At 43.5% G+C, this 22,989-nt stretch overlaps 1 protein-coding gene across 1 annotated transcript in view; it reads left to right on the plus strand.

Moving 5' to 3' along the window:
* Positions 1 to 22,989, plus strand: part of GABBR2 (gamma-aminobutyric acid type B receptor subunit 2) — a 940,304-nt gene that overhangs the window by 810,512 nt on the left and 106,803 nt on the right. The window contains exons 14-15 of the mRNA XM_040433083.1: positions 17,215 to 17,325; positions 20,388 to 20,612. Of these exons, the coding sequence (XP_040289017.1) occupies positions 17,215 to 17,325; positions 20,388 to 20,612 (336 nt within the window). The remainder of the gene's footprint in view (positions 1 to 17,214; positions 17,326 to 20,387; positions 20,613 to 22,989) is intronic.

A 22,989-nucleotide genomic window follows, 5' to 3' on the forward strand; every position in this document is an offset into this window, starting at 1 on the left:
TCCAAAAGGGTATCTACTAGTGATGTTGGGGGGTGGTCCTTGTATAAAGCCGCATAATATTGACCCACTATTTCATTAATGCCTGCCGGATCAATGATTATCCTCCCCTTGTCATCCTTTAAACAAGATATATACTGAGGCGCTCTCCGGCCTTTCGCTAGATTGGCCAGTAAGCGGCCTGCTTTGTTCCCATAACGAAACAATTTAGCTTCAAAATGGGTTTGTCTGAGAGACTCTCTGTGTCTTTCGCTAGTTTCAAAGGACTGCGTGCTTTCTACCCATTTTGCCTTATTGTCCGCCGAGGGCAGTTCTGTGAACTGCCTGTACGTCTGCCTAACTTTATCGCTTGCTCTTTCTAATGACTGTTGACACGCTTTCTTCCTGCCAAATATTTAGCTCATGATGCGTCCCCTCAGGACCACCTTGGACGCCTGCCAGAAAAGTTCTGGGTTATCCATGTGGATCTGATTACCTTCCTTGTACTCTTCCCACCAGCCTATTAGTTTATTTTGAAAATCCTCATTTCCTAATAAATTTGAGGGGAACCTCCATAGGTAATCTGAGCCTTTTGAGAAGGTGTTCCTTCAAAATCAGGGTTACCGGAGCATGATCTGATATGTTAATGTCGCCAATATCAGCATGTTCCACCAACCCCGATAGAGAACCCTGAGCAAAGATGTAATCAATGCGTGACCACGAGTCCTGAGAATGGGAGTAGAAAGAGTAGGCCCTGTCATCTGGATGAAGCTGCCTCCAAGGATCCACCAATCCCACAGTCTCTATCATCTGCCCCAATACTGCGTCATGGGCCGTAGTAGTCCTACCACCCTTTGACTTGGTCTTTCTGTCTTCCTGCCCCATCACAACTGAATTAAAGTCGCCTCCCACTATCAAGTTTGAAGTCTTGTCCAATAGTAATTCGCCTTCCAGTTCCCTGAAAAATTGTGAATTGTTGGTTTTCGGGCCATATACATTGAATATAGTGTACTCCATATTCTGGACCTTTATCGATACCTTGACCATCTCCCTTTGTCGTCCGTTACTGAACCCAGCAGGGTGAAATTGAATGCTCTGTTGAACAGTATCAGGACTCCCGCTCTCCGCTCAGAGGAAGATGATCCAACCACCTGACCAACCCACAATTTTTGCATCCTCCCAACGTCCCTTGCCGATAAATTAGTTCCATGAAGCAATGCTATGTCAGGTTTCAATTTTTTAAGGTGACAGAGGATCATCCACCTCTTCTGTGGAGAGCGGAGGCCCTTCACATTCCAGCTAACTATCTTCATACTTATAGCAACCTACAAAGTTTGATCTTCCAATGACCAGGATAATAGCTGGGTAGATATAACCCATTACCAAGAGATTCCGTAGATAAGCGTCAGCTGATGCATAAGAAAAAACATGAACAGTATTGTGTACAATATCATAAACTGCCCCCCTCCCCACCCTGTCCCAGTTAGGAAAATCTCCTAAAACCAAACTCTCACTGCAATACATATACCCACTCAGTACCCTCCTTCCTTACTCCCTGACTTCTCTTTTTTCTGGGCTACAGTACTTAACTACCTGTCCCCCTTACTTTACACAATACTGACCGCAGACAATGCTAGAACATACAATTATGCAACCCCACGGGCAAAGTTATAAAGTTCACTTCTATGTGCGACCCCGCCAGGAACCGCATAATGCGCCAGGAACCGCATAATGACTTGGCGCGGCCTAGACTGGAGGTGTTGCGAGTTGGTGCGATTTTGTGTCTGAGAGTCCATAGCAGGGCCAACTCTGTGAACCCTCTCCACTGTGTGTCTACCATGCAGGTTCAAGGCTTGAGGTATCTCGACCTCGCAAATCTCTTTCAGGGCAAGCTGTTTAACGCTCTCTGGTAAGCCCACTATTCGTAAATTATTCCGCCTAGACCTATTCTCCAGGTCCTCTAGGCGATCCTTCAGCACGATGTTTTGCTTAAAAAGGTCCTGGGCATCATGGGTAACTCTGGTTACATCGTCCTCCATTGCAGAAACCCTTTGCCCCAGCTCCTCTATGCTTGCTTCATGCCTTGCCACCGTGTTATGCAGCTCATGCAGGGACTGTGTTAGGGTCTTAGCAAGAGTCTCTTTGATGTCCGGGGTCAGGTACTTGGCCACTTCAATAGCAGCGTTTTTGTAGTCTATGCTACTTAGGTCCCCAACCAGCTTGCCGCCACTATCCACCACCTCTGCAGCCCCTTGGTTGTTAATCGGGGATTCGGGGCGGAAATCCGCCATCTTGCCCGGCACAGCACTAGCGGTCTGTCTTGTCCCGTTCATGACTTGTCGTCTGCCACTCCTCAGCAAATATCGGTCCATGGACCGTCGGCCGCCGCTCTGTGGGATCCCCCAGGTGACTTTCGGGGCCCCTTGTTGTCATCAGGATCGGAGTGCAGACAAAGATACAGGGACAGGCGCCGGAGCTCACTCACTCCGCGTCCTGCATCCCAGCGCCGGAACCGGAAGTCTCGAAATGGGTGTTTTTTCTACACAGGTGACAGGAGAGCAGGAGCAGCCAGAGGAGCTACAGGGCTATGAGGATGAAGATGAGGCAGAGGACCCAGACACACCTTGGCAGTATGCAGTGGAGATGGAAGCAGGGAGTCACTTGCACAAATGGCCCGATGCATGCTCACTTGCTTGCGTAATGACAGCCGAATTGTCACCATTCGGCAGAGGGATGACTTCTGGCTCTCCACCTTGTTGGACCCTCACTATCGGTCCAAAATGGGGGCTTTTTTTACTCCCGCTGAGAGGGAGGACTAACTGAACTACTATAGAGACATCCTATGTAGTCAGTTGGCCGCTGCCTATCTGCACCATCGTCCATCCTCTCACAGGTCTGACCAGGGGGGGCCCTGTGCCGCTTCACGTTCCTCTGCCATGGCTGCTGTGGCAGGAGGGGGGTAGGAGCAGTTCAGCTCCATCAGCAGCAACTTGAGTCTAGAGTCGCTGATGAGCAGTTTTCTTCACCTGCCTATGAAGAAATTACTCACCAGCAGCAGCTAGACCTGGAGCAGACCTGAACCAGCAGGTGGGGGCATACTTGGACAGCACCCTGCCACATTGAAGATCACTGGACTACTGGGCAACAAAACTGGATTTGTGGCCGCAACTGACAAAGTTTGCCTGGAAAAGCTGTCCTTTTCTGGCTAACCTCATCATTTCTTTGACCCTCTTCTGATCTGTCCGAAAGAAGGAAAAATGAGAGGCACATCGGATCCTGTCTATGTAACAGCTCTAACGCCTGCATGACATGGTCCCTATTTTGCATCAGAATTGGCTTATAATTTGGTAGCCAAAAGCAGGAGTGGGTACAAAACACAGAAGATATGCAAATATTCCATTGATGTGTCATCTCTGTTTTGGATCCACTCCTGTTTTTTTTTGGCTTTAGCAATACTGATGGATTACTGATCAAATGCTGACCAAGTGAAGGCAGATGCTCCAGAGACAGGATCCGTTTTTTGGGGGGTTATTGTTCTGATGGATCAGAGGAACGGCAAGATAATCAGTGACGTCAACACAAACTTATTGCTGACACCCTCTCCACTTGTTGGGGCTCTACTTGTATAGAACAGGTTATGTAGACATCTATGTGAAATCAGCTACCAACAGTGTAAAAGGAGTGCTCTTCTTCTTGACGCTAACATTGACCTGTAAGGCTGAGTTTACACTTGAGTTATTTGGTCAGTTTTGCCCCATAACTGCCCAAATAAGTGAAGTGTGCAGTGATTCTAAGAGCGGCACCTGTCATCTGCATGTCATACTGAATCAGATTATTTTTTATTACTTTCACTGCAGACTCCCTATGCGTGTTACTACAAGGCACAGTGTTTTACACCACTATAAAAGCTCTCAGCTGGTCTCTAGTTGCTAACAATCACCTGTAAGGTGGATTTCACACTTCAGTTATTTGTTCCTTCAGTTTTTGTGAACCTAATTCAGGAGCCAAGCCTACTACATAATTAGGTATCATCTAAAAAACATATGGCTATATAAACAGAAAAAAACAAAAATTATGTCGGGAAAGGAAAAAATAAAATAAAAAATGCACTGTGTTCAGAAAGGCTTAAATTACAATTCCAAAGGAACATTGCTGTTCTGTATTATCCCCAGAAAGCAAGACAGACATTGTGAAAAGTAGCCCTGTTCTAACAGATGCATCTCAACTAGTGTTGAGCAAACCTGACAAAATGGAATTTGATCCAAATTTCTGGGAAAATTTGATTAATCGCATGGCCGAATTTCCTTGTGCTTCGTGGTAATGAATCAATTTTCCCTGAATGGCAGTAAAAAAATAAATAAAAAATACTTACCTCATGCGTTTGAGTGCGAAGAGATGGCAGCTGCATCTTATTAAAGATCCCGTACAAAATCCAGAGCGCAGTGACATATGACATCAACATGCCAGCCTACAATCAAGATGGCAGTAGACGACTCTTTGTGATCAAATTGATATGGGTGAGGGCTCTTTCACACCTGCGTTATTGTCTTCCGGCATAGAGTTCCGTCGTCGGGGCTCTATGCCGGAAGAATCCTGATCAGGATTATCCTAATGCATTCTGAATGGAGAGAAATCGTTCAGGATGCATCAGGATGTCTTCAGTTCCGGTACGGAACGTTTGATGGCCGGAGAAAATACCGCAGCATGCTGCGCTTTTTGCTCCGGCCAAAAATCCGGAACACTTGCCGCAAGGCCGGATCCGGAATTAATGCCCATTGGAAGCATTGATCCGGATCCGCCTTAAGCTAAACGTCGTTTCGGCGCATTGCCGGAGCCGACATTTAGCTTTTTCAGAGTGGTTACCATGGCTGCCGGGACGCTAAAGTCCTGACAGCCATGGTAAGTGTAGCGGGGAGCGGGGGAGCAGTGTACTTACCGTCCGTGCGGCTCCCCGGGCGCTCCAGAGTGACGTCAGGGCGCCCCAAGCGCATGGATCACGTGATCGCATGGATCACGTCATCCATGCGCATGGGGGCGCTCTGACGTCATTCTGGAGCGCCCCGGGAGCCGCACGGACTGTAAGTATACCGCTCCCCCCGCTCCCCGCTCCTACTATGGCAACCAGGACTTTAATAGCGTCCTGGGTGCCATAGTAACACTGAAAGCATTTGGAAGACGGTTCCGTCTTCAAATGCTTTCAGTACACTTGCGTTTTTCCGGATCCGGAGTGTAATTCCGGCAAGTGGAGTACACGCCGGATCCGGACAACGCAAGTGTGAAAGAGGCCTAAGTATGGTTTTATTTATTTATTTATTTTTAATTTTACACTGTAATATTGATGTCGAATGCCGCAATCAGCTATGAACATGGCATCTGAGGGCTACAATGACAGGGTGGTGCAATCGCCACTGCCTGTCATTGCACCCACTACTTACAAAGAAATGCGATTTGTGACAAAGTAATTCGTCACAAATCAATTTTTTTTTTAAAGTTTGGCTAAGCAGCCAAATCGAATTTTCCAAAACTTTGCTAATTTCATGCTGCAAGCCATTCACAGTGGATTACATTTACTTCAGCATGCTGAAAGCCTGACCCTTATGATCCCCAAGAAGTGACTATAGAAAGTATTTCAGTTACGTTAGCTGGTGTACCACATGGTCCGGAGGGATGGAGAACAGGTAAGAAAACGTGAATCTAAAAATTAGTGAAGGAAAATGCTGTGCAAAAGGGGTCAGTGGTGAATATGCAGCAAATTAAAGCTGCAAAAGAGCATCTGGAGGTATGTTTATCACCAGTTGGCTACTATTGTGTTTGTGACCAGGGACGATTGAAAGGTGCTGGGAGGGGCAAAGTTGAGTGTAAGGCATGGGTCCCGCTAGTGCTAGGTATCGGCTCAAAGCAAGATCAGAGAGGGGGCGGAGCCTGACCGCCATCCTGACCGGCCGCATGTGAGAGAGCTCTCCTCTCCACTACTCTGCAAAGTGGTTTATTTCGCACCCTAACCGCAGAAACATGGGGAAAGTCGGCAGATATTTGCCTAAAGACAAGCCTGAGCCCCACAAACAAGACCGGGGGACCTCTGACATGGAGAAATACTTCAACAAGAAAGCGGCAGCTCCGGCACTCGAGCGAACCAAAATGGCACCGCCGGACCCTGATGAGGGTGAGAAGACGCTGAAAGAGCTGATAGCCCTCTCACTGAGGGCTCACTGTGATCACAAAATGATAACCTAGAACCCATTTCTAAGAGGTTCCTACAACAAGCACTGTCTTCAGCTTTTATTCCGGTGCTACAAGAGCATTAAAAGTGACATTAAACATCTTGGGAGCTCCTGAACGCAATTCCACAGGACATTCCATCATGGCTGCCCTCGGCTGAGACTGGCATCCCACTCCCGGACCTCCCAGAGAGCTCCAGATGGTCCAAAGTTCCACCAAGAAAGGGACAAGGGTCTAAATCTAGAAACACCTGAACATCCTCCACAGGTTGTATGCTCTTTCTTGAAAAATGTGCCCCCAGGGACGTTGTTTACTAAGTTCGGTTTGGTGTCATAACCTTGCTGGGGCCAGCACTTTATCTCTGGTGCTTATCCTAATTGTCAGCTGCCTGGTGTCGACCCGGGCAACCAACAAAAGATGTATGTTATAAGAAGCAAAGTTTTCCTACTATATGTGAAAGTTATGTATTGTAGGACCATGTTTATTCCTCCTAAGGCTCTTTAATACGGTTAGGGCAGTTGCTATGTTTAGTTGTATACTATATTGCCACACTTTGCGGGGGCATGGGGTCCCGGTCCCTGGCTCCAGTGCATTCTACTGACTGGCATTACGAATGCCGGTTCGCTCCCACTTGGCCACCGGAGGACCCTATGTCCCATCATGGTGTACTTGTACTCTCTTTGAACCCTTCTTGCTTTTCAGGATGTACAATCTGTCACTGAATTGGAAGATCTGGCAAGGGGGTTCCATTGTCCGTGCATATAGCAAGGGTTTTTGTTTTATCCAAGTTGTTGAGTTACCCCTATGTACATGTTCATGTTCACCACATCACATGACTAAGGACACCCTCCTACCGCATTGCACTGATGGCTTTGGTTAACTGCACCTCATTCAATGTCAGGGGTTTTAATACTCCCCAAAAGCGCTCACAGGTCATACGGCTCCTGAAAAAATCTCACACTGACATCTGTTTTTTCCAGGAACTTCACTTTAAACTAGGAAATATCCCTAAATTCTCTCTGTCATATTTTCAGCATTGGCTCATCAGCGCCCACGCTAAGGCATCCAGGGGAGCGGGGATTGCCATTTCTAAATGGGTACCCTTCTCCCTCATTGCATCCTTAACGGATCCAGAGGGTCGGTATGTTTTTGTGAAAGGTAAACTGGGGACTGTTTCAGTGACCTTGGCAAGTCTTTACAGTCCTAACCGAGGTCAGGGTTCTTGGTTAGCTACTACAATGTCGAAACTGTCGTCATTTGCTGAAGGAGTCTGGTTAGTAGGCGGAGACCTCAACGTTACGTTGAACCCTCTTCTGGACGCCTCGGACCAATCCTCACAACTGACTCAGGCGGTTTTAGGAAGAATAAACAATCACATTTCGGACTCCCACTTGGTAGACACATGGCGCTTGACTCACCCTACAGACCGCGATTACACGTTCTTTTCAGCCCCCCATAAAGTATATAAAAGGCTAGACTACATCTTCATCTCTAGTAACCATATTGACATAGTGGAGAGGTCCACCATAGATCCCATGACGGTGTCAGATCATGCCCCAGTCACGACATCCGTGAGGTTCTCGAATTTACCTCAACATTCCCGGCAATGGATATTGAATGAGACTCTATTGGATAATGTAGAGGGAGTGAGAGGCTGAAACCAAATTGCAATATTTCTTTAAGGAGAACACCACGGATAGCGTATCTATAACCACCATCTGGGAAACACATAAGGCGGTCATGCGGGGGTAACTGATAGCGTTAGGCAGTAAAATCAAGCGGGACAGACAACAAACTTTCCACTCGCTGATTGAACGAATTATGGCTTTAGAATCCTTACATAAGAAATCTAAAGCAATAGCTGCCCAAACAGAGCTATCACTGCTACGGAAAAAACTGAAAAGATCACCTTAATACCTGTCGCGCCAAGGCTTATCAATATGCTCAATTCCAATTTTATGCCCATGGTGATAAAGGTACAAGACTTATGTCTTCACTTATTAAACAGAAAAAGGACTCCTCCTATATATCAGGGATTAAAACAAAAGATGGACATCTAGTGCACAAAACCTCAGATATTGCAAAAGAATTCCAACAGTTTTATAGCCAGCTGTACGGCCTTCGGTGTCAGGATAATGACACAGATGCTGGCATAGAGATAGCCACTGACAGATTTTTGCAGAATCTTAATTTGCCACACTTAGAGGGAGGGGATAGGGAAACACTACTGGCTCCGGTCACAATAAAAGAAGTGACGAGAATCCTTAACTTGATGCCAATGGGGAAATGCCCAGGACCTGATGGGTTCCCAGTTGGTCATTTCAAAAAGTTTTCAACTATTTTAATCCCACATATGGCTGCATGGTTCAATTCCCTTTTAAAGGGCTCCACACTTCACAAACAATCCCTAGAGGCGACAGTCACAATTCTCCCAAAGGCAGGGAAAGACCCTAATCAGTGTGGCAGTTATAGACCAATTTCGCTTCTTAACGTGGATATAAAGACCTGGGCAAAGTTGTTAGCTACCCGCCTAGGCCCCCTCCTATCGAAACTGATTCACCCTGATCAGGCAGGGTTTGTGCCAGGGCGTGACGGCAATCAAAACTCTTGCAGAGTAATCTCGGCCATGCAGTTGGCTAAAAAGAAAGGTGCCTCACTAGTTCTGTTGGGTGTGGATGCGGAAAAGGCCTTTGACAGGGTGAGCTGGAATTACATGAGGAAAACTCTGCATAAATTCGGCATACCAGAACAATTCCAAACAGCCATTAGGTCCCTTTACCATGAACCTAGTGCCCGTATACGGATGAATGGCACGCTGTCCCAACCATTCCTGATTACAAATGGGACTCATCAAGGATGTCCCCTGTCACCTACCCTGTATGTTATGGTCATGGAGACGCTGTTTCAAGCCATCAGAGAACACCCTGGCATAAGAGGAATACAAATGAATGAAAACTCTCCTGAATTCATAAATGCCGCTCATGCAGACGACCTTCTGGTTATGCTTACTAACCCTGTCGAGGCCTTTCCGCATCTTCTATCCCTCCTTGAACAATATGGGAGGATTTCTAATTTTAAAGTGAACTATACGAAATCGGAGGCCATGAATGTCTCAGCCCCAAAAAAGGTGATTTCTTTGCTTAAAGGCACAACCCCGTTCATTTGGCAGAATTCTCATCTCTCATACTTAGGGATTAAACTACCTGCTAGCTTAGACCAAATCTTCCACCTGAATCATGAACCTCTGTTGAAAGATGTGCAACGCCAACTCCATTCCCTTAGGATCCCATATGTCTTGTGGATGGGTAGGAAAAATCTGTTGAAGGCTTTTATCATGTCAAAGATTCTGTATGTGCTACAGATGTTACCTATCTTTTTCCCCTTGTCCTTCTTCTGTCAAGTTAAGCGGCTATTCAGTACATTCCTGTGGGGAGGTAGGAGTGCCAGGCTAGCCCATAGCAGATTAATACAAAAGAGGAACATGGGAGGTTTTGGGTTACCAGACGCGCACTTATATTATCAAGCTATACATCTGAAAAGATGGATCTAACTCCATGTTCCCAGGTATCAAAATTGGGGAAGTGACCTAGAACTTGCACAACTCTCTTATGTCCAAAGGACGGGTCTGTGACTCCTCAAACCTTAGATCTCAAGTTTTGCTGAGTGGAATAGCCTCAGTCATTGAACAGCTGAATAGCAAACTGAGTCTGTTAAATAACCCCTCCCCTTCTATGCCAGCGGACCTACTCCCCTTCACGTTGCGCCCAAATACAACACAAATGGCCCTGTCCTGGTTTAAATTGCTCAAATACACAGCAGCAGAGTTTCTCAGTGGGACTTCCTGACACAAAACCCACTTCATCTCGTTATAAACTCATGCAAATTATTGGAGCTGATTGAGTTTAACTCCATTAGTAAGCCACTGATAGACAGTAGGAGACATAAGCCTGCTCTGACATGGTTTGAAAAACTTTTGACCTTTGACGCCATTCCATGCAAACTAGTCTCCATGTGTTACCTGTCCTTGGTTAGTCCCCGTTCCCCTGGAGTGCCACATTATTTGAGACACTGGGCTGCTGAGCTAAATGTAGAAATGACTGAAACTAATATATTGCGCATTCACGTGCACTCCCATGGCTTTTCTAGATGCACCAGAATACAAGAACACTCATACAAAGTCCTCACACAATGGTATCAGACCCCAAAACAAATGTTCATCAGAGGTATGAGGCAGAATAACAGATGCTGGAGGTGTCATGAAGACACGGGCACTCTATCGCATATTTGTTGGTTTTGCTCGAAGATCTGCCCATTTTGGGATGGTATATTATAAACAATCCAGAAAATAACACATATTTCTGTCTCTTTGCCCCCCACTCTGGTGCTTTTGTGGCTCCCAACTTCTACATTTTCTCCCTCGAAAAAATGTCTGACCACACATTTGCTACAGGCGGCCAGGCTGCTCATCCCGCAGAAATGACTGTGTGCTGAACCTCCTACTGTGGACTCTTGGCTAACCAAAGTAGATCAAATATGCCGTATGGAGGAGCTAGCGAGTTGGGAGGCCAGGGACCACAGTAGGTACATGAAACTTTGGACACCTTGGTTCCTGTTCAGACATGAGCAGTTGGACAAGCAGACTTCGCACATGAACCCTAACAACACATGAATCTTAAGGTATGAGTTAGGATGTCAGGAACTACGTAGCGCCTAAGTATCTCAAGTGTTTAAGTGAGGCTAGTATAGCTCTCCACTCATTCTTAACCGCCATCAGTACTCACCTTTTTTTCAGCTCACTAAATGTAGATTGGTGTCATGAACAGACTTTACCTGTCACATCCCCTCCTACCCCTTCCCAACCCCCCCTCACATTCTTCCCTCCCTCCCCTAATATTATCCTTTATCTACCCCCTTTCCCTCTCTCCCCTTCACTCTCAAGATAACATATTTCATTGTTGTTATACCAATGTCTATTGAAACCACATGCTCGGCTTACCACAATAGATTGATGTTGAATTTATGCTGTCATATATATTCCTTGTCCGCTTACACACTCTCGATCTAAGCATTGTAACTGGAATTTTCATATTATGTACCATACCTCTGTATTTGGAATATTCATATTGTGTACCATGCTTCTTAATTTGCCGAGAAAGAACTGTAACCTGAATGTACATAATCAGCTGTGGTATGCAACTTTCTGCTTTACAATAAAAAGAGAATTGACAAAGCAAGATCAGAGAAAACCATGCCCTCCTAATCAGAGTGCCCCTCCCAACCACATACCCAGACTGAATGCTCTGTGTAGTCGCGGTTCACAGAGATGGGTAAAATACTTCACATGATGTCTGTTCCTCTTTAGTCTGGTGCTCTCCTGCTGTATCATCTTCATATTCCTTCAGTTTTTACTCTGCTCTCTGTAGAGATAGATGTGTACTATCTTTCCAGTTTGGTAAGTCAAACTTTAAAAGCATTAACTACACGGGCAGTTGTAGAAAAGCACATAATGATTTTAATAGCCTATCAAATTTTTTATTGCAAGTCTGATTTAGAGATTAGTTGAAACTCAATGATCTACAGTATATTTCAAGAAGATGTATTCAGGTTAAAGGGGTTATCCAACCAGTGAAATTCTCCACCATTTGCCCCGGCCCCAAACACACAATATACTTACCTTGCTTCCTGGCACCCGCTTCGCTCCTGGTCCCCGCCCGGCCACCGTTGTTTCTGCCTGTGAGCGGATGAAAACATCCGGTATCTGGCGTGGGCATCTCTGTCGCCACCTGCCATTGGCTGCGACTCCTCCCCCCCTCGACACTGGATGTTTTCATCCGTGCACGGGGAGATGCAGTGGCAGCCGTGCGGGGACCAGGAGCGACGCGGGTGCCAGGGAGCAAGGTAATTATATTGTGTGCGAGGGGACCGGGCATATAGTGGAGCATTCCAGGGGTTGGATAACCCCTTGAAGGATAAAGAATCTCACCTTGTATTGGTTTAATCTCAGCATTTTGTTATAAGTGATATACAAATATATATTCCTGTTTCAGGAAGCCGTGGCACTCCCCAGAGCTCCTGGGAGCTTACCATACACAGCGGTACATTGTATAGCAGTTGTGCTTGGTATTGCAAATCAAGTCCATTGACTTGAATACGACTGAGCTGCAACTAGGCCCTGTGACGGATGTACAGTGACATCACTGGCCTGCGAAAAGTCCGAAGCATCCCTATAATTTGGATGTATTAAGATCCTGTGTCTCTTGTCCTGTTGTATACCATTAGAAATAGATGGAAAAACATGGGCTGAACATAACTTTACATACACTGACAGGGAAAAAAAATGTCATGCATTTTATAATAGAGGTATTGCCAAAGATAATTTACATTATTCGTTGTATTCTCAAGTCTCTATTTTCTGCCCTTTCATACATTTAACCAAACATATCATTAAAGGGGTTCTGTGGGCTTCAGATGTTGGTGAACTATCCTCCAGATAGGTCATCACTATCAGATTGTGGGGGTCTGACACCCGTAATCCCTATATATCAGCTTTTTCGGGCTACCACGGTGCCTGAGACTAGCAGTGTTCGGAACCAGAAGCAGAAGACGCCATAAACTGTGCAGTTTCCAGCGTCAGCCGACTGAAGCTCCGCTCCCATCCCATTCACTTGAATGGTGGCTAAGCTGCAGTACCCTGGCATGGCCAATACACAGGGTATGGGGCTGTTTGCCTCCAGCACTATACACTATAAAAGTCAGGGGCGGATTGGGAATTGAAAGTGGCCCTGGAAAAGAAAAACTGAAAGTGGACCCATGTTGTGGGGGGGTCAAAATAGACAGAAGCTGGGGCCAGTAATACCATAGTGCAGGACAAAATACCACAGTGCAGCATGAAAAAAGCCCCAGCAGAACCAGATACCAAAGTGTAGAACAATATACTGCCCCAGCAGAACCAAATACCAAAGTGCAGAACAATATATTGCCCCAGCAGAACCAAATACCATAGTGCAGCACAAAATACTGCCGTCCATGCCACAGTATGAAACTATATCTTCAGCCTGAGGACGGTAATACAGTAGAATTCAGTAGGACACCTGTGACCGCTGGCCAGGAGCATAAGTGCCCGAAGCTCCTACATTAATTAATGTTGAAAGCATCAGATCTTTATATACCTTCCTGGTGGTCAAGAGGAGGACTTGGGCAGCCCTCTGGGCATCAGCCCACTGGGAAAAATTTACCTGCAGGGTCTATGGTCAGTACACCTATGGTAAAGCATACACTTCTGTAGCAACCCAAAACAATTGAACAGTAGGGATGTCGGGTTTTGGCCCCAAATCTATCTGATATTGATGACCTATGTGGAGGATAGGCCATCAAAATCTGTAGACTGGAGAACATCTGTAAGCTTATCACTCAGGGGGAATATAGCAATTAGTCATTGCCTTACTTCATGGTAAGCAAATAAGACACTGTAGATGAAAAGTCAACCGCGGACATTCATGTTTCTAAACATTGAGAGTTTGTAAGGCAGGGAAAGCAGGAGGCAGCCATACATATCTAAAAAAAGTAGTGTTATACAGCAACCATGCAGATAAATGGATGTAGTCTATAGATGCCCTCTGCTCTGGGCCATATACAGTGTTCTGATTAGTGGATTTCCCTCTGGGAGGTCCATGGGCCCTATTTGAACCTATGGACCATGGTTGCTTCATCAGACTGTGTCTTCATGAAACCACTCTTAAATTAATTTCATTGCTTACCATACTTTTGTTGAGTACATTCGATGATATAATGCAGCTAGTCTTCCGTTCATCTTTGGAATGAAGGTTAGTTACTATCTACTGTCTTTTCCCAGTCCAGTGCTCAGAAAAGATAGTCCGCTTTTCCTGATTTTTTAAACTATCTATCTTTATGTGAACGCAATATCTCCAGGGATATGGCTCAGTTGTCTTTATTATCCCCCACAGAGTGTTTATGCTGTGCATCTGAACAGTCTTCATATCAAGTGGGCTCATTAACTCTCCTTGTGAATTCATCAGTCTCCACAGCCTCCCTAAGAATTAATTCAGCATCCGTTTCCTGCAGGTGTACTGAGCACGTGCACCACAAATGATATAATAATATTTATAGCAGCCCATAAAGATGACGAATGCAGCAGATTATTAACCTAAAAATATGCATCTACAGTGTACTGTAGGTAGTGGTAGATTGCAGCTCATTGATGTCATTAATAGCATCATAATGAAGGCTATTGTACTGCAACATAGCCAATCCATAGATTTCGAACCATGTGACCTATTTTAATCTAATGGATAAAAAAAAAAATAGAGAACAACAGACTGAGTCATTTAGAAAGCCAGTGGTGCGTTGCAATCGTAACTATCCATTGCTAGTTCCTCTAGGCTGATTAATTGACGGTGAAGAAAGCTGAATTGGAAGTAGAATGACTTGTTGTGAATGAAATGCTATCAAAGTATGAGCCTTGTGGCTTTTAATTTGTCATACTGTACATTTTCTATTTGCGTGTTTTGATGCATCAGAGTTATTTTGGCAATAAACAGTTATTTTTTCTCCACTGAATAATTCATTATTTTTATTAATGTCATGGGGGAGGAGAAGGTTTGCTCGGAAAGTGTCTACAATGGATATCTTTTCTAGGGTAATCCTTACTGTGCCCTAGCCCCATTAGAATGTCTGCACTGATGGTCCTATAACTGGTATAATAATGGCATTACCAAATCATACGATGCTTGATAAATGCTCTGTTTGAGTTGCCATTGACATCATTTCTCGAAGAACGATGAGACTTCTAGAGGCCACTTCTCTAGCCATAATGTGCCTTGTTACTCATATGATGCATGTAAGGGCTCATGCACACGAATGTATTTTCTTTCCGCTTCCGTTCCGTTTTTTTTGTGGAACCATTCACTTCAATGGGTCCGCAAAAACAACAGAAGGTACTCTGTGTGCATTCCGTTTCCGTATTTACGTTCCACAAAAAAAGTAGTGTATGTTCTATTATTGTCCGCAAATCACGGTCTGAGGCCCCATTCAAGTCAGTGGGTCCGCAAGAAATACGAAACACACAGGGAACACATCCGTATGTCATCTGTATTTCATCCCTATATTGCGGATCTATACTGTAGAAATGCTTTGCCCAGCCCATTTGCTCATGTGTTTGCTGATTAATAAGTTACTGTTTCCGTTACCGATCCGCAAAAAACGGATCAAATGCGGAAACCATATGGATATGTTGTGTGCAATAACGGAACGGAAGACGACTTAAATCAGAGAAAACCCTCAGATACGGAACAACGGATCCGTGAAAAACAGACCGCAAAACAACAACGGTCGTGTGCATGAGGCCTAAGTCACATGATAAAATTTTCCTGGCACCATTTGTGTTTAATTTTCAATGGATATTGGCAGATGCCTTTTTTCAATGACTTTTGTGGGGTATTATTTGACTGCCATATCATAGATAAATTCGCACACTGAGTTAAGTGACTGAAAGAGAAGTGGCAGGATTAATATAAAAGGCTAGAATATAGAAAGAAGGTAACAGAATGAGTACAGTGCTTGTAAGGACATATTAGGCAGTAAGGCGACGGAATCATCCTGTATATTAAAGGGAATCTGTCACCACATAGTTCGCTATGTAACCATTTTACATGACAGGTGTGCACTTGTCAATACATTCTAATGGTGTTGGTCCTATTTTCATCTGTGGCCCATTGTGGAGAAATTGGACTTTGTATTGTATGCTAATTAGGCACTGGGTGCATCTAGGCTGCCTTCCTTTTCCTTTGCAGCTGCCCCCCTGTCACTTAAACTGGCAGGACCAGGCAGTCAAGACATACCCACACCTGGACCTAAAGTCTCCCGAAGTCTTGGGATTGCTCATTCGCTTCACAGTTCATGGTAGGCGCAGTACAGAATCTATCGGCCAACGAGCCCCTGTACTGCACTGAGCATGCACTGAACAGTGAAACAAACAAGCAATCTCGAAACATTAGGGCCAGGAAGGAGTACATCTTCACTGCCTGGCCCTGTCCCTTAGGGCTCATGCACACAAATGTATTTTCTTTCAGTGTCGGTTCCGTTTTTTTGCGGACCGTATGTGGAACCATTCATTTCAATGGGTCCACAAAAAAAAAAACTGCAGTTACTCCATGTGCATTCCGTTTCCATATGTCTGTTCTGCAAAAAAAATAGAACATGTCCTATCATTGTGCGCACTACGGACAAGGATTGTATTGTTCTATTAAGGGCCAGCTGTTCCGTTCCGCAGAATGCGCACGAATGTCATCAGTATTTTTGGCGGATCCATTTTTGGGGCCCGCAAAATACATACGATCATGTGCATGAGCCTTTAAAGTGGTGGGGGTGCAGCAAGGAAGGAAAAGAAGCAGAGCCTCTGGTGCATCAAGGTGCAATGCCACTGCCCTCTTTGCATCTGGGGGCTAATTATCATACATTAAAAAGCATAATCTCTCCACAATGAGGCCACCAATGGAGATATGACTGACACCATTAGAATGTATTGACAAGCGTGCATCTGGCATGTAAAACGGTTTCATAGTGAGCTATGTGGTAGTTTATAAGGCTGAAAGAAGACATCTGTCCATCCAGTTCGGCCTGTTATCCTGCAAAGTTGATCCAAAAGAAGGCAAAAAACTCCATGAGGTAGAAGCAAATTTTCCTCATTTTAGGGTTAAAAATTCCTTCCCGATTCCAATCAGGCAATCAGAATAACTCTCTGGATCAACGACCCCTCTCTGGTAACTATAGCCTGTAATATTATTACACTCCAGAAATACATCCAGGCCCCTCTTGAACTCTTTTATTGTACTCACCATCACCACCTCCTCAGGCAGAGAGTTCCATAGTCTCACTGCTCTTACCGTAAAGAATCCTTCTTTCCTCTGACAGATTCCCTTTAAAAGCAGGTACAACTTTCATTGACAGCAATATATGAATATATAAATCACATACTTATATATATATTTTGTCTATTTTCAGCCGGATCCTGCAGGGAGAGACATTGCCATTCTTCCATTTCTGGAGCACTGTGAGAACACTCACATGACCATTTGGCTTGGAATTGTCTATGCCTATAAAGGGCTTCTTATGGTAAGTAAGATTTAAATGGTTATTTCATGATTGATACAAAAAATATATATATACAGTACAGACCAAAAGTTTGGACACACCTTCTCATTTAAAGAGTTTTCTTTATTTTCATGACTATGAAAATTGTAGATTCATACTGAAGGCATCAAAACTATGAATTAACACATGTGGAATTATATACATAACAAACAAGTGTGAAACAACTGAAAATATGTCATATTATAGGTTCTTCAAAGTAGCCACCTTTTGCTTTGATTACTGCTTTGCACACTCTTGGCATTCTTTTGATGAGCTTTAAGAGGTAGTCCCCTGAAATGGTTTTCACTTCACAGGTGTGCCCTGTCAGGTTTAATAAGTGGGATTTCTTGCCTTATAAATGGGGTTGGGACCATCAGTTGCGTTGAGGAGAAGTCAGGTGGATACACAGCTGATAGTCCTACTGAATAGACTGTTAGAATTTGTATTATGGCAAGAAAAAAGCAACTAAGTAAAGAAAAACAAGTGGCCATCATTACTTTAAGAAATGAAGGTCAGTCAGTCAGCCGAAAAATTGGGAAAACTTTGAAAGTAAGGGCTATTTGACCATTAAGGAGAGTGATGGGGTGCTTCGCCAGATGACCTGGCCCCCACACTCACCGGACCTGAACCCAATCGAGATGGTTTGGGGTGAGCTGGACCGCAGAGTGAAGGCAAAAGGGCCAACAAGTGCTAAGCATCTCTGGGAACTCCTTCAAGACTGTTGGAAGACCATTTCAGGGGACTACCTCTTGAAGCTCATCAAGAGAATGCCAAGAGTGTGCAAAGCAGTAATCAAAGCAAAAGGTGGCTACTTTGAAGAACCTAGAATATGACATATTTTCTGTTGTTTCACACTTGTTTGTTATGTATATAATTCCACATGTGTTCATTCATAGTTTTGATGCCTTCATAGTCATGAAAATAAAGAAAACTCTTTGAATGAGAAGGTGTGTCCAAACTTTTGGTCTGTACTGTATATGAAAATAGGACATCATATAGTACACAACAATCTCTTTCTGACAAAGCTAGAATCAGCCCTGTATCTCAGAGCTCCCCCCATTCATTGCTGAAATTTCTGTTCTACATTCTCTTCAGGCTGACCTCTCAAGGGGATGCTCTTCTCCTGTCACTGTCTGGATGGATTGTAAGCATGTGCGACCAGCTCAGTAGGGGGACATGCACATTACTATACAGATTAATTTACAGATTAAACACCAGGAGGGTGCCATTACAATGAAGTAAAAAGAATATCTCACAGCTGAAGCATTTTTATAACAGGAAGTAAAATACGAAAGTAACTAAGTTTTCATGCTGAATAACATAAAAATATAATTTAATGGTGGAACAATCCCTTTAAAGGGAACCTGTCATCAACTTTATGCTGCCCATACTAACGGCAGTATAAAGTAGAGACAGGTGAGATGATTTCAGCGGTCTGTCATTTATAAGTTACAAGTAAGTGGTTGCCGGGAACCAACATCACAATCATTACAGACTGGGCCTTGAAAAGAGTCACGGCCACCTGAGAAGAGTCATGGTTATTCATGAATTCCTGCTCTCCTGCCCACCTGCTGATTGACAGTCTTCTACCTAGTTTTCTCCCTTTCTCTCTAGGAGAGAACTGCCAATCATCAGCAGATGAGATTATGAATAACCATGATGACTCTTCTCAGGTAGACTTGACTCTTTTCAAGGCCTGTGCTGCAATGATTATGATGCTGGTTCTCGGCAACCTCTTACTTTTAGCTCATGAGTGACACACCGCTAAAATCAGCATTTCTGTCACTATTTTATGCTGCCCTCGGTGATGGTCAGTATAAAGATTATGACAGGTTCCCTTTAACTAAGAATGAATGCATTATGCTAATAATGATAATGCTTCATTGCTTTTATAAAAGACGTCATATTATTTTGCCTAGTATTCTTAAAGCTAAACTCCAAGAAATGGACCTACTTGTGTCGTGTAATATATCAAGGCTAATAATACTTTCACTGTGTTCCCCCAATAAATGTAAGTTTACTAGGTTGTCTGTACACTATGATGTAGTTCCACAGAAAATAACACAATGGCTGCATTTTACTGGGAGCTACTGTACAGAAGAATAAAAAACAATGCCTCGTTTTCTAAAATGACTCCCTGCCCTGCAGCTATTGGCTGAGGCTGCATCTCTTAGACTTCCTGTTCTGCCATCCCCTTCCTGCACACTGCACATAATAATGGTAATACCGATATCTGTCTGTTCCAATTTTAGCTGCTTCTCACAGTTTACTGTTCCACACGAAGGGTTTGATTTTAAAGTAAAACACGGTTCTCTCACCAGTTGAGCATGTAGCTATGTGGGATTGCTTACAGAGCAGTGATCTCCCATCTACATTGGTACACAATGCAACAGTTTCATTATTAAAAAATGGTCCTTTTTATCACTTTCCAGTGGGCTTGTACACTTACACATCAATATACTATTATATTCAGTTCTGAAACACAAATCGTACGGCAGTTTGGGCAGAAATGTGTCATCCTGAACTAGTAGGCCACACATAGGCACATGACTCTCCATTAGGTATTAGGAAGTTGGTATGCTTTAAATAGGTTTTCTGGCTACCAATATTGATGATAGATCATCAATATCAGATTGGTATGACATCCGGCACTCACGCTGATCAGCATTGCTGATGCTGCAACTATGACAGAGATCGGAACAGCTCCATTTTCTGTGTAGTGACCATACAGGCTGACTGCAGCTCAGCTCCCATCTACCCCTCGTAGGGTTGGCCGACCAATGTCGCCATACAATCAGGGTTTGTATAGGCCATATTGTGCTGTGGGGTGCATCATACCACTATTGGTGACTGACGCTACTCATACTCTCAAGTTATAAATCCAGCAAACCATAAATCATTCAAATTAGCTAAAGTAAAGCAATAAAATATCTATTATGATTAATGTAATTACACAAATACGTACACAAAAACTAGTGTAATGATTAATTAACTATTAGTAACAAATAATAGTAAACATATTTTTATTTATCTTTTCCCCTTAGTTGTTTGGTTGTTTTTTGGCCTGGGAGACTCGAAATGTAAGCATTCCAGCACTAAATGACAGCAAGTATATAGGAATGAGTGTGTACAACGTTGGCATTATGTGTATTATAGGAGCAGCAGTCTCCTTTCTCACCAAAGACCAACCCAACGTCCAGTTCTGTATTGTGGCTTTAGTCATCATATTCTGCAGTACCATCACACTCTGTCTAGTTTTTGTGCCAAAGGTAAGTTACTTACCCTTCTATTTTTATACAGCACTTCATTTTGCTCTGTGTTCGTTTTCTTTCAGCCTTTAACATGCAATGTGTTGTGACCTAGATTCAAGACGACATGTTAAAGACCAGTAATGCTCATCTCTCATTCATACAACTGAGTATTAACCTCTTCTGTGCGTCTGTGTAATTGCAATGCAATAAATACATAAAACTGTTTTTATGGTGCCCCTAAACCCATTAATTACCAGTAAATGGTAATCCATTTAATTCCTTAGCAATAGATGACAGAATCATTATTCTTCTAGTTCATTTCATATCTTTAGGCATGGTTCCAGTTATTTATTTTACATTTAGCGAGGAGATGTGCAGTGAAAGGCGAATTCCATGCTTTAAACCGATAAATCCATCGTTCCCTTTTTAAAGGGAATTTGTCACCAATTTTATGTGGCCTTCAACTAGATCCCTTAGCAAATTGTTTGTTCACATTCTTTGATTTAACCATCAATTTTGCAAAAATCTTGTACTCAACAGCCCCAAGTCTGGAGTTTGCTTAATACACAGCCTTAGCCAACTTTCACACTGGCTTTTTGGTTTCCGTTTATGAGATCCGTTAAGGGATCTCACATGCGGTCCAAAATGGATCAGTTTTGCCCTTAATGTATTCTGAATGGATAAGGATCCACTCAGAATGCATCAGTTTGCCTCCGTTCCGTCTCCATTCCGCTTTGGAGGCGGACACCAAAATGCTGCTTGCAGTGTTTTGGTGTCCGTCTGACGAAACTGAGCCAAACGGATCCGTCCTGACACACAATGTAAGTCAATAGGGATGGATCCGTTTTCTATGACACAATCTGGTACAATAGAAAACGAATCCGTCCTCCATTGACTTTCAATGGTATTCAAGACGGATCCGTTTTGGCTATGTTAAAGATAATACAGGTGAAACTCGAAAAATGTGAATATCGTGCAAAGTTCATTTATTTCAGTAATGCAACTAAAAAGGTGAAACTAACATATGAGATAGACTCATTACATGCAAAGCGAGATATTTCAAGCCTTTATTTGTTATAATTTGGATGATTATGGCTTATAGCTTACGAAATCCCAAAGTCACAATCTCAGGTCCCCTTTGCTCAGGGGATAGGGATTAATTAGCTGACTAGAGTGTGACACTTTGAGCCTAGAATATTGAACCTTTTCACAAACTTCTAATTTTAAGCTGCATTAATGCAATTCCTTTTCATTTGCATTACTTAAATAAATGGACTTTTGCACAATATTCAAATTTTTCGAGTTTCACCTCTATAAACGGATCCTTTCTGAACGGATGCATGTGGTTGTATTATCTGAACGGATGCGTTTGTGCAGATCCATGACGGATCCGCACCAAACGCGAGTGTGAAAGTAGCCTTAGCTCAGGAGTCCTGATATTCATGAGGTCCTGGCTTTCCCCGTCTCCTTCACAGCTGTTTTCCTACTACAGTCAGTTGCAGGGGGAGGGACAAGCTAGAACCTCATGAATATAAGGACTCCTGAGCTTGTGCATTGAGCACCCTCCAGTGCTGTGGCTATTCAATAAAAGATTTTAGCAAAATGGCTGGGTCCATTAAAGAAAGTGACCCAGGGATCTGTCATAAGATCTGTCATAAGTTCATGCTACTCTCAACTTAGGGCATCAAAAATGGTGACAGATTCCCTTTGAATTATGTTATTTTCAAAAACATATTTAATCTATTGCCTTTTTTGCAATCCTCCTATTTTCCGATTTTCTTGGTGATCTGTCACTTGTTGTACCACTATTTATTTGATGCTGCTAAATGCTAATAAAATTATCTGAATTTTAGGAATTACATAATGTAATATATAGTGGAACATTTATAACACCATAGGTTGATTGATAATACAGCATATTACTGTATTGTATAGTTCAGCCTTTGACTGAAATTAGTTTGAAGTCTTTCAAAAAACATTTGTAGTTGTAATCCCCATAGTGCTTGTAGGTGTATTTGTGTACTAATCCAAGCAGACACACTAGAAGGAATTTATCAAGCAATTTACGCCACTTTTGTGGGTTTCAGAAAATCTGTTTCTGGAAAAGTTGGTGGTGCTTAGCGGGAGTAGGTAGGGCCAATACATCTCCGACAATCCAGCTCTACCATTGTATGCTGAGCTATATTCCCTGAATTCAACCAGACGTCAACACACAAATTCCCTCTGACCTGACACTGAAGGAAAGGATAAACATAGAAAACTTTGCACTACAAAAGTGGTTAAAACAAGGCTTATTCTTCTGTTGTGCAAAGTTTTCTGTGGTAGTGCCAACTGCACAGAAACCCTCACCTGACATGTTCCAGAGGGAGGACGAGAAAAACACAGAGAAACATAC

The sequence above is a fragment of the Bufo bufo genome, chromosome 5 (genome assembly GCF_905171765.1).
Source record: "Bufo bufo chromosome 5, aBufBuf1.1, whole genome shotgun sequence".
In the NCBI taxonomy this organism is placed as follows: Eukaryota; Metazoa; Chordata; class Amphibia; order Anura; family Bufonidae; genus Bufo; species Bufo bufo.